Source organism: Nuphar pumila, chromosome 4 (genome assembly GCF_984573655.1).
Source record: "Nuphar pumila chromosome 4, dmNupPumi1.hap1.1, whole genome shotgun sequence".
NCBI classification, from domain to species: Eukaryota; Viridiplantae; Streptophyta; class Magnoliopsida; order Nymphaeales; family Nymphaeaceae; genus Nuphar; species Nuphar pumila.
In genome coordinates, this window is record NC_143252.1 from 140,386,196 (window position 1) to 140,399,557 (window position 13,362).

Sequence of the window (13,362 nt, forward strand, 5' to 3'; positions counted from 1 at the left end):
CAATACAGGGCCGATACTGATACTGACAACATTGATCCCAGTGACTACCAGGGGGCGAGGGATAAGCCCTCAGAGCTTTAGGTTGCCAGGACAGCGACGGTAAATATGGCAGACAGAGCCAGTGCGATTAGGTCTATGATCCTGAGGTGGTGTCTTAAAAAAAGACGTAACATGGTCCCCGTTGAATTGGACATGACCTAGTTCACCAATTACTGCGAAGTGCGTAAGCATGAGAAAGGTGCTACGTGCACATTGCCGCGTTCGTGTATATCACTCTCTGCTTTTGTCACAAGGACACTTTAACACCACACTAAGGCAAATTGGAGTATCCTTGTGCCATCTCTCAAGCCAATTTCAATGCCGATTGGATCAGTTTGGAGTGATGTTCTAGATGGGCCAACTTCAGTGATGTTGTAGATGGATGTCATTTAGAAGTTGACTACAGCAGTCCCAAGGCAAGCAGTAGGATTTCCAACTGCGCCGTTTACTTTGAACGTCACGTCGTTTGTGCCTGTTGTCCCGTATCTCTAGTTATCATAATCAACGGTCTGTTGGAAGCTCGTATTCGAATAAGGGAGTTTATGCATTTGAAAAAGTGGTACCTACCAAATTCACCCACTCTTCAGTGCAAACTGCAAATTGCAAACATAGAAGGGAGACAGTCTCGCTTTCGCTCCTAAATGCATGAACTCTCATTCAGCTACCAGTTTTCAAACAAGTCCGATTCCAGCATATGCAGCGGGGGAAGTGGGGGGAAATGCGGGCAATGTCTCCCCCCATTTTGCCCTTTCAAATTCAAAAGAAAAATGTAGAAAATGTTCTCTCCTTGTGCAACGCCTTGGCCGGTTGCTGCCGGAATACCGGCCACGCTTTTCTCTTTCGCTTCCCCCGGCCTACCTCGCCAAGCACGAGCAAGAGGCAAAGCGCCTCTCCAACCTCGAGACTCTGCTGGTGTTCGGCCGCAGCAACAGCGGCACCATCTACAAGGCACGCCACCACCGTTCCAGCGAGATCTACGCCCTGAAGGTCGTCCACAGTGACTGTGATGCCTCCGCCCGGCGGCAGACGATTGGCGAGATGGAGATCCTCAAGAACGTCAGGCTCATGAACGTCCGATGGTTGTTGGAGTGAACGTCGCTCATGAACGTCGGGCTCCCTGCCATCCGGTATTCTGGCAGAAACCGACCGGACTTGTACCACAGCCCTCTCCTTGTGTACTGCACTACACAGGCGTTGAACAGGAAGAGAGGAAAAATGGAAAGACATTGCCCCTATTTTTCCACGTTACCCCAGCTGAAAAGGATGAACACATGGCGAGCAGCTATATGCCATAGCATATAGCCGCTCCCTAGAACCGAACTCGTTTGGAAACTGGTAGCTGAATGAGAGTTCATGAATTATGCATTTGGGAGCGAAAGTGACTCTCCCTTTTATGTTTCCAAACACCCACCAACAGGGTAGTTTGACCATGTATCTACCCAATGCATAAACTCCCATTCCAGCTGCTAGGTTTTAACGGTCCCTCAAGATTAGTGACGACGGAAATTTTTTATCAAATGCAAGCTGCATCTTCAACACTGAAGTTTTAACCATGTCAATGAATCAATGATCCGTAGCATTAGGTCTAATATCAGCCCTGTTTAATTGCAAAACGAGGTGTCATCGATGGTTTAGATTGACAAAAGGCTAGTGCATCCTTATGTATCAGCAATGTCGCATAGGGACAGATATAATATGGGATGGAGACTCGAAGACTGATCTTTACGAAAATTGAGAAACCAGGGCACATATTTAAATATCTCATCTATGCAAATTTACTTTTAATATTTTAATACACATAAAAATTATATCGATTAGTAATAAAATATGGAAAAAATTTAAAAAAACGCGTGTCATACGACATGTACACGTTTCGTATCATCTTTCCTAGACACGGACCCCAACCGCCCTTTGACATAGGCATAGAAGAGCGCTACATATTCGCATGAACATGTGCATTCGTAAAGCTAGACTCATTAAATGGCTATACAATCAGGGAACCTTAGGAGCTACAATTTCTAAGCAAAAGCCAAATTGTACTGGTAAGCAACGCTGGACAATGATCAAGTCATTACAGAGACAGTAACACTCATCTTACATAAATAGAAAATAAATAGTCAGAGCTAAATAAAAAATAAACGGTCAGACGAACCTGTAAATATAAGTAGGAAGGATTTGATATGACCAGTCCTTAAAGTCAGCTCTCTACGATTGAGACAGAGCTTGAAGATGACGATGACATGTGTTGAGACAGAGCTTGAAGATGACGATGACACGTGCCTCAGGGGTTAACCTGCCTTCATGATTTTTTTTTAATATTTACACCAAAAAAACCGCCCTCAGAAGCAGAGACCAAGACGCGCTAGTTTTGCCTACCGTATTGTGTAAAATTTTATGGGCTTACCCTTGGCCCCATAATGCCGCCACTCTTAACCTGCCTTCAGGTTACTATCAAAATGGCATGAGTAGGGATGACAGTGGACTGGGAAAAACGGGGCTCCACCCTGCCTCGTCTGGTTTCGATCGGAGATGGAGGATATGAAATTAAGAATGAACTGAAGATGGAGGTTAAAATCAAAACCCATGCAAGGATGGAGGTGAGGATGGACTTAATTTTGCTCCCGTCCCTCCCTAGCCTCCTTCCTCGTTAAAAAAAAAATATTATTATATTCTTATACATATTATAATTTTTTTTCTCTCTCTCTTTATATATATATATATATATATATATTCTTAACTCTAACGTAAAACCCTTTCTCAAATGTCTCTTCTCTCCTTCCTCTACTTTTAACAAACCGTGCAAGCTCTCGTTCTCGTTCTCTTCGTCTAACGGTGAAAATCGGCAGTCACGGAAAGACCGAGAAAATAGAACCCCACCCCACCTCACCTTGTTTGAACTGAGGATGAAGAATGAACCAAGCCTAGTGGTTAAAACCAAAACCCGTTAAGGGATGAAAGGAAATATTTTAAAACAGAATAGGAGAGATGGAGACCTTGTCCCCCACCTCTGTCCCGGTAAGCATGAGGTATAATGTCAGCACTTGTCCACTAACCAATAACCACACACCGTAAACATCATGTCTTAACTAGAAGGGTATGTTTGTGTGTCATGGAAAATGGGTATTTTTCACGAAAACACATTGACGGGTATGCATTTCCATGGGGCCCACAGTGATTAATCAAACAACGAAAAACCCTTGATGAGCATGCCAAAATACAGGTTGCCTCTCGATTTTTCGCAGAAACGGTTCTTTTAGGGGGGTCTGATTCTGTTTTCATGATAAAGCACCATTTTCGTGACATGCAAATGCCTCGAAAGTGATGGACCATATTTCAGATCACATCAACATCATGATATAAATCAAAATAGGTATAAACACGATAAACAGTTGATCGAAACATAAACAGGGAGCAAGCATGTCGAATTTCACAATATATCAAAATTCAGACACATGCAAATGAACAAATAGATGCAAAGAACATAATAAAAACAACAGAAATATGTTAATATTATGGAATAGGCTAAGGCGTACGAAAGTACTCACCTTAGAGAAGATTCGCCCTCACATACGGTGCAAATATGGTCTGGCGTCCTTCCCCCAGGATACAATAGCCTCAACGATATGGATCGAGGCACTCTGACGGTAGATCGATCTTCGAAAATAACTTCTCAAAACCACTGTTGCAGAAAACCCCTTTTCTGGAAAAACTCAGGAGAGCGAGAGAGAACAGGGAGAGAGAAACAAAGAGTCAGGCGATTTCTTCTGTCTCTGTAACCCCAACCCTAACCACGTTTTTATAACCCATGAACGGTTATGAAAACGTGGAAGAGACCCATTACGGAATACGAGGGGTCGTGACCCGTTAACGGATCTATTTTTTATCCATTCTCATAGCCTATTATCTAATCCAAATAAAAATAGAAAATCGAGGCAAAAAGATCATTGGACTCTGATTGGATATGGCCCTAAAGGGCCAATTACCCAAACCCGAGCCCGGCACGGCGGGCGGGCGCGTGTGTATGGTAGTCATCCCAACCCCTTATTCTTTGGAACAAGTGTAATATCTTTCATATGGGTTATAAAGCCCACAACATTCTTGAAACTCTTCAACATGAGACTATTCCACATCATCAAGTCCAAACATACTCCAAAAGAGAGTGGTCCCCAAGATTTTCCATTATTTGAATTCCCTCTTCTCCTCTTCTTACACCCAACATTCCCCCACAAATTCAAAGAATGAAAACACGAGAAAACCAAGATGCAAGATGGAATAATCTGCAGCAGGACATATCATGCTTTCAGTAATGGTACCTTCCGGTTTAAACCACTACCTTAGTTGACTAACTTTACCCCCACAAGAACGAAGTGAATTGAAGTCTTGAACTTGAACCTTTGGTGTAAGAGTGTCCATTAGCAACAACACGATAAAGGTTTTGGTTGTAATCTTTAAGGGCAGCGCGTTAAAGGCCATGCGCCTGAATCTTGTTTCATGAGTGACTTCAGGAATAACCTAATTCCTTAAACTGCGGTCACACAGTGACACTCACATAGGTGGGCTTCTCCAGAGATGCACTGCTAACATATCACCTAGAAGGCTTTGAACTCATTCAGAGTTTTAACTCTTCCTTAACTTGCAGCTACAGCACCTTTCCAGAGTAATCAGGAGAACAAACACAGATACATAGTATCACATTAAGAAGGTGATATCCAGTTCACCCTACAGCTTGTTATTACCATATTAAACCCACTTTGTGGGATCTCCACTCAGATAGGTTGGGTTGCTACTGTAGATGAACTATTGATGGGTTTGAGTCTCCTCCCCTTTCTAGATTTCAGGACTAATGACTTATCTAGTCCTTTCGTAAATGAATCGGTTGTATTCTCTTTGGATCCAACATAGTCCACAACAACCACTAACTGAGACACAAATTCCCTTACAAATTTTATTCTGACTTGGATGTGTCTTCTCTACTTTTGATTATATTTTGTGCAATTGTAGTCATATTGTTACAATGCACAGATATTGCAGGAATTAGTTTGCTCATTAAAGGAAGTTCCTCAAGAAGTCCCTTTAACCATTCAGCTTTCATTCCTGTGATATCTAAAGCACAAAGCTCATACTCAAAAGTGGACCGTGACAAGATGATCTGCTTTATTGATCTCCAGGCGACTGCACTGGCACCCAAGGTAAATACATATCCTGTTACACCATAACTCCCATAGTTCATGGGTATTCAGCTCGCATCACTATATCCCTCAAGTACGGTAGGAAAACTCTTATAATGCAAACTCAAGGAAATAGTTCTTTTCGGGTACCTAAGCACCATGTCTAATGCCTTCCAATGAGTGCAATTTGGACAACTTGTGTATCTACTTAATTTTTTCATCGAGAACGAAATATCCAGTCTTGTGCAATTCGCAAGATACATAAAACTTCCAATAATCTGGGAATACCTTAATTGAGACACAAGAACACCAGTCGTATTGTTGTAAAGAGAAGTAGAAGGGTCATATAGAGTTGCTACAGATCTCCCTTGGTTATAACCAAATTTCTAAGTATTTTCTCAATATAATGAAATTGAGAAATAACTATACCATCAGTTGAACGAGTCAGCTTTAAGTCTAAGATCATATTTGCAACACCCATATCCTTCATATCAAATTTACTACTAAGAAACGACTTCATCTCATTCACAATTCTCATATTAGAACCAAACAATAGAATATCATCTACATACAGGCATAAAATGATACATGCATCACTTTTAACTTTGTAATAAACACATTTATCAGATTTATTGACAACAAAGTCAGATGATAAAATAATATTATCAAACTTCTTATGTCATTGTTTATGGGCTTGTTTTAGTTCATATAATGACTTAACAAGTCTACAAACTTTATTTTCATTATCAGGAGTCACATAACCCTCAGGTTGATCCATATAGATCTCTTCTTCAAGATCGTCATGAAGAAAAACAGTATTCACGTTCATTTGATGGACCGATAGATCATCAATGGAAGCCAGTGCAATAAGCACCCTAATTGTGGTCATCCGAGTAACCGGAGAATAGGTGTCAAAATAATTTATTATCTTCCTTTGTTTGAACCCCTTGGCAACCAGTCTCGCCTTGTATTTATCAATGGATCCATCTAGTTTTAATTTCTTCTTAAAGATCCACTTACACCCAATAGTGAAACTACCACAAGAGATATCAACAAGTTCTCAAGTGTCATTAAAGACAATGGAGTCTATTTCACTCTTTATGGATTCTTTTCAATGCCTTGCTTCAGAAGAAGCCATTGCATCTCAAAAAGTGGGATGATCATTCTCGATAAGGTAAGTGATATAATCATTTCCCAAATCCTTGGTAATCTGTGGTCTCTTGCTCCTTCTTGGTTCAACCACTTCCTCAGACTCAATTGGTCTAGGGTGTGAATAAGATGGCTCAACCCTCACATCTGTCATCATTTTTACATGTTCGAGAATAGAACCAAAAGTTTAAGGTATATCTAAAGAAGAAAGATTCTGAGGTATACCAACTTACATAGAAAATACAACATCAAAGAATGTAGCTTTTCAAAGCTCAACAATAGAGTATACATCTATGCCAGATATCTCAGACTTAATTACTAAGAACTTATAGGCATAGTTGTTTTCTACATAACCCAAAAAGACAACATCTACAATTTTAGGACCAAACTTCTTCATGTTGTGCTTTGGGACAAGTACCTTTGCAAGACACCCCCACACTTTGAGGTATTTCAAGCTAGATTTTCTATCTCTTCAGAGTTCAAAAGAGCTACTGTCTGTATGCTTTTGAGAAACTCTATTCAGAATATGGCAAGCCGTATTCAGAGCATCCCCCCACATATAGGTAGGTAATCCAGAACTTCCTAGTAGAGCATTTATCATGTCAGTTAGGGTTTTATTCTTTCTTTCTGCAATCTCATTAGATTGAGGAGAATATGGAGCAGTAAACTCATGAATTATGCCAACAGATTTGCAATATTTATCAAGTTTGTTAGACGTATATTCTTTCCCTCTATCAGACCTCAATTTTTTAAGTTTTCTATCAGTTTGTGTTTCTGCTTCATTCTTGAAAATAAGAAACTTATCAAAAGCTTTATCTTTTGATTTTAGCAGATACACATAACAGTATTTATTGTCATCATCTATAAAAGTGATAAAGTACTTTTTCTTATTTATGGTTAACACTTCATTAAACTCACAGATATCTGTGTGCACCAGAACCAATATTTCAGAATCTCTAACAATCGTATGGAATGATTTTCTACATTATTTTGCTTGCACATAAATTTTACATTTTTTAGTTTTATCTATGGAATGCTCAAGAATCATCTTCAAGTTCATCATGCGTTTTAAAATTCATATGACCCAATCTATTATGCCACAAATCAGATTATTCTATATTGTAAGCACCATTAGTCAATGAATCAAAAAAAATATCATTCTCTAATTTATTACTGCAAACATGTTCAACTCGAAGTTTAAACAAACCATCATCTAAATATCTCTTGCCAATAAAGGTTTTAGAATGTAAAATAACAACTTTATTACATTTAAAGTTAAATTCATAACCCTCTCTTACAAGACATGAACCACTTAAAATATTTTTTCTAACTACAGGTACACGGTGCACTCTATCTAGAGATAGAACTCATCATGAAGGAAACTTCAGATTCACGCATCCAATCCCTAGCACCTTTGCAGTCGTTGAGTTACTCATAGTCACGAATCTGCTTGCAACAGCCTGATATGAGACAAAGACAGACTTATCAGTACACACGTGCACATTAGCCCCAGTGTCAACTAGCCACTCAGTTGGCTCATAAACATGATATATTTGCGGGTTAACAGAAACATACCCAACACTGGTCCCAACGACCTTAGTCACCATGTTGACTTGAGGCGTTCCATCTGTGGTCCCATAAGCCCTGGCCTTCTTGAAAGGACATTCCTTAGCCCAGTGCCCAACATGTCCACAGTTCCAGCACGGTTTGTTCTTTGCCTTTTTCTGGATTTTGGCCTTAGGTTTAAATTGGTTTTTCATTGAAAGTTTCAATTTTTGTCCCTTGCCTTTAAAAGGTTCGGTCATCATGTTCACCTTATGCTGTTCAGTTGGCATCACAATATGTTTCTGACTCCTATGCTCTTCTTCAATAGCTATGACTACCATAAGATTATTCTGGAAGATCTTCCCGCTACGGTGCTTGAGAGACATACCAAAGTCTACTTAAGACTTAAGAAATTTTTCCACGATGGTCATAACTTAAATCATATCAGCCTCAGTCAAACTGTAGAGCAACAACAGAAACTCGTGTGTCTGTTCAGTGACAGACTTGCTTTCTACCATATGATATTTCAGAAACTTAGCAACCGAGTACTTTTTAAGACCTTGGTCTTCGATATTGTATTTTTTGTCAAGTTGATCCCATAAGGCTTTAGTAGTGGTAGACGAGGAACAGTATACATCGAACGAAGTGTTAGACAGAGCCAACAGTATGCAACCACGACATATATTGTCATTCTCTTTTCACTCTACAATTGCATTAACCGCAGCGGGATCAGGGTCAGTCTCAGAAATCGAAGGGCATTCGAGTTCTAGAACAGATAACAGACCTATAGTCGTGAACTGGATTTTCATGCATTGTTGTCAACGCTTGAAATTCTGACCATCAATTTTTTTAGGCATACCAGACATATTCACTTTCAGTATAAAACCCGATGCAATCGACATGCTTAGAATCTTCTCTAAGACTGGTGGACCATATTTCAGATCACACTGTTTCACACTCAACATCATGATATAAATCATAATAGGTATAAATATGATAAACAATTGATCGAAACATAAACAAGGAGCAAGCATGTCGAATTCCACAATATACAAAAATCCAGATACATGCAAATGAACAAACAGATGCAAAGAACATAATAGAAACAATAGAAACATGTTAATATTATGAAATAGGCTAAGGCGTACGAAAGTACTCTCCTTAGAGAAGATTCACCCCCACATACGGTGCAAATAGGGTCCGACGTCCTTCCTCCAAGATATAATAGCCTCAACGATCCAGATCGATGCACTCTGACTGTAGATCATTCTTCGAAAACAACTTCTCGAAACCACTGTTGCAGAAAACCCCCTTTCTGAGAAAACTCAAAAGAACGAGAGAGAACGAGAAGAGAGAAACAAAGAGTCGTGACCCGTTAACGGATCTAATTATCTAATCCAAAAGGGTTAAACCCAAACTCGGCTTGAATATGGCCCTAAAGGGCCAAACCCAAACCCAAACTCGGCTCAGCTAGGCACGACGAGCACACATGTATGATAGTCATCACAACCCCTTGTTCTTTGAAACAAGTGTAAGAGTTTTCATATGAGTTATAAAGCTCACAACATTCTTGAAACTCTTCAATATGAAACTATTTCACGTCATCAAGTCCAAATATACTCCAAAAGAGAGTGGTCCCAAGGTCATTCATTTTTTAAATTCCCTCTTCTCCTCTTCTTACACCCAACAGAAGGGTCTCGTTCTTTCACACTAGATTTCTTAAACGTCACTATATTTTAGTGGCCAGGAAAATACTCCTCGTAATCGGCCCGTCATAGATAGAAAAGGAAGAAGAGGACTACCTGGGAAACTCTCATCATAAATAGCAAAAAAGAAGCAAAGCCGGTGGCGTCCAACATGGTACCAGGGATTGCGTCTATGATGCTGGCGCCGACGCGGAAAAAGATTTCCGCACCGTCATCATGATCTTTCCATGCCTCACAAGCAACCAAGGCTCCACTGTGGTCCGACGCCTAACTACTAACCACTCGTGCTTTAGTGCAGTGTTGTAAGTATCGGTATCGGCCCTGAATTGCCCATTCTCAAGTGAATCGTTTTAAAACAGCTAAAAAATAATTAAAAAATATTTCGTGTCAATCAGAGACACATGTTAAAACCATTAAAACAATATTAAAATATTAATTTTAAGTAGTTTTTATATTTATTAAAAAATAGCCGATTCAAGTTAATATCGTATCGATTTTCTACCGCCGATTCAAGCCGATACTGACAACATTGCTTTAGTGCCCACGCGCTCAGTTACAACTCCTGTAAATCTGCACGAGTCGCCTGTTGCTGGACACAGTCAGAGACGGTTGAGTGTGTCCGAGAACAATAGCGGGACCCACACGTCAAGCAAAACACGGAACAGTAAAAGATCACCGGACCACCAAGGTGGTATCCCATGTGGTAAGCGGGGTCCTGTGTCAAGCTTAAGGCCCAGAATCGAATCCCTCTGCCGCATGGGCGATGTTGTTCTGGTAGGGGTCAGCCTAACCCCAGCTTGCCTTTCAAAAAAAGAAAAAAGATCACCAGACCACGTGGCCATGTCCCATCGTGCATTTTCTTAGAATTTTTGTGTATATTCGGTTTTTTTTATGATCAAATAATTTTCAATTTAAAGATTAGTCGGTGTATTCTTACAACTGACAAACGGATAGCATCTAACAATAAATTATTTCAATAAATAATATTTTTTGTAAATCAACTATTTGAAAATGCATACAAAAAATCTTGTCGAACAAATCTCAACTTAGCGAGGGAAAAAACTCATGATATTTTAAAAAATAATTTTTTTGGGAAAATCTTAAAAGAATATAATAAAAATTTTATTGCAATCAATACATGACGGTTTCAATATACGATATATTTTGAAAATATCAATTTTTAAGTATCAACTCTTGAGAGCATGGCAAAATATTCGAGACTCCAGCTGTCATAAAAAAATTCACGAAATCGTGTCTCGTGTCCCTGTCCGTATCCATATGCATGCAACACACTTTTGGCAATTTCGGGACGTACCGACACGAAAATGGATCGATGCTTGCGGTTTACTCGTGGGCGTCAACGAGCAAAAAGGACTCGAATCCTCTTCCGTACAGAACCGAGATAGAGACCCGACGGTGGTACCGACCTTCAAATCACGGGCTCAGCAATGCGTACAATGTCCAAGTGCCAACTCACATGCAGAGATATATATAGAGAGAGAGAGAGAGATTACCGGCTGTCCGGGTGAATGACGGACGCCTTCGAGAACCCTCTTAATCCTCTCAATGCTCTCACGAGGCTCTCCCGACTCCCGTACCTGCGGCGCCCATCCAAACCGAACTCGGTCGACAGCAAATCGAACCGGCTTCCCCGAGACGACTTGATCATTTCGCTGACGTCCTCCACCTGGAACTCCTCATCCGACTCGCTGCACCTACCCCGAGAAGCCATGATCTCTTTTGCCTACACGCAGATGAAAAACGGGTGATTCGAAATGGCAAACCAGTTTCCGATTCGATGAGTCGATCTCAAGAACGCATCAGGTCTTTACCACCAGATGGAAAACCCAGCCGCCAGAAGTCTGCAGAGAGCTTTGGAGTCCAAAGACTACGGACGATTAAACAAATAATAGGAAATTGGCGACCGGAATAATCAAATCACAGTATTTTAAAAAGATTTCGCGATACAGTTTCCAAATCCCTCAAAATCTGGTTCGTCGAATTTGTAATTCACCGACGATGAATTCTTTTCCTCCTAACTTGTTCAACTAAGAATGTGAAAGCAGGGAGAAAAATGCTTAATTCTTCTTACAAATGAAAAACATCTGATTTTGCAGAATTTTTTTCCTTTTTTTCCTGAACTTCGATAAAAAAAACCACGAAAAGAGACGGGGAGTCTCCGTAAATTTCATGCTCGATTGATGAAATCGGTGTTTGATTTAAATTTCCGAATCTACGCCGGATTTTAACTCATTCTGCACTCGAAACTCAAGTTTCGAATCTTTCGATCTTGAAATTTCGATTACCTCGATCTCTCAGGAAGTTCCAAAGCTTCAAATGGTAATAAATATTGAAAATCGGATAATCACCTTTCCTAGAGTCTCGATCCGAATCAAAATAACTACAGCAAAAGACTTCTATAAAAGGATGCAGAATCGCCAAAAAGATCACCGTCTCCAAATCTGCAAAAGAGGAAAAAAAGAAAATGAAAAAAGATACAAAAGAATCAGACCGATTGGAGTTCAAACTAACCCTAGAACGTCGAAAGATCAACCGAAACTTACACAAAAATGGAAAATTAGAACAAATCGAAATGTCCGTCTCTCTCTTTCTCAACGATGAGGAAGAAAATGATACAAAACTAACCGTCACTCACCGAAAACGTCCACTCCGATCAAAATAAGAAACTCACGAGTCCTTCTCTACCTTTACACGAACTCTCTCTTTCTTTTTCTTCCTTCCTTTTTATCTCCTTTTCTTTCTTTATCCGGTGAAGATTCACGGTCTCATTGTTGCGGTGACGTCGAAAAGCGCCCGAACTGTCCTTTCTTAGTCGCTAAAGGCACGCATCATCAGGATGCCGTTGTTGCTCCACTTGTCTCTGCGCTACCGACCGCCATATAATCCTCATAGGGTTTAAAGAAATCGAGAGGAATCGCAAGCCGTCTGGCACTTAGAATCGAGGGGAAGCGAATATTTATAGCGGCGGAGTGAGGAAAAGGGACGGTTTATTAAAAATTTGAAGCAATGACGGAAACGGAAGAAGGGTGTGTGCGGGATGACGGTGCGGCCACTGGCCGCGAACGTGGTTTTTTATTTTTTGGAGGGAAAAAGCCTGGCGTTAGGTCTGACCTCTACCAGTTATACAACCATATATCATTGGGATTCGAACTTGCAACGTCCCAACACAAAGTGACGTGCACAAATTGCTTCGGTCAGACAAGTGGGGGGCTCCTGTTGTTTTCTTTTTCATGCTTTTATAGGCATAAACCGCTGCCCGGCAGGGGTTAAGGAGTCTTAATCGCCCGTCTTTGAGGCGCCCAGGATCGTCACCCCAAGGGCCTATGCTGGAACTTCAGCTTATGCAAAGCCTAAAGCGTGCGATATTCGAATCCCGACTGGTGGTGTGCGAGCCAAGGCCCGCTCCAACTAGGCTAACCCCTTGGTAATGTGTGATCGTTTTGTTAGGTACGTCGGTTCTTCACGACCATGATCGCACGTGGAACTGCAACGCGCGCTCCGGCCCCTTAGAATCAACCCGCGGGTCGGGGACATAGTTTAGTTAATTACCAGGGTAAGAAGAGGGTACAAACAGTGTGACAAACCCTCAGCTGCCAACCAGATACTAGTACGGAACTATAAAAAGGGAAAATGTTCAAATATACCCCCAAACATTTTGGTGTAAATCATTCCAAGGGGCGTTTGCTTGTCCCAGAAAATGGGCATTTGCTGCGAAAACGTGCAAATCGGTCCTG

At 40.7% G+C, this 13,362-nt stretch overlaps 1 protein-coding gene across 1 annotated transcript in view; it reads right to left on the reverse strand.

The window, feature by feature from the left end:
* LOC149841329 (potassium channel KOR1-like) overlaps positions 1 to 11,339 on the reverse strand; it is a 44,880-nt gene extending 33,541 nt beyond the window's left edge. Inside the window, exon 1 of the mRNA XM_090004760.1 lies at positions 11,122 to 11,339. Within this exon, the coding sequence (XP_089860886.1) occupies positions 11,122 to 11,339 (218 nt within the window). The remainder of the gene's footprint in view (positions 1 to 11,121) is intronic.
* Between the last annotated feature and the right edge of the window lie 2,023 nt (positions 11,340 to 13,362).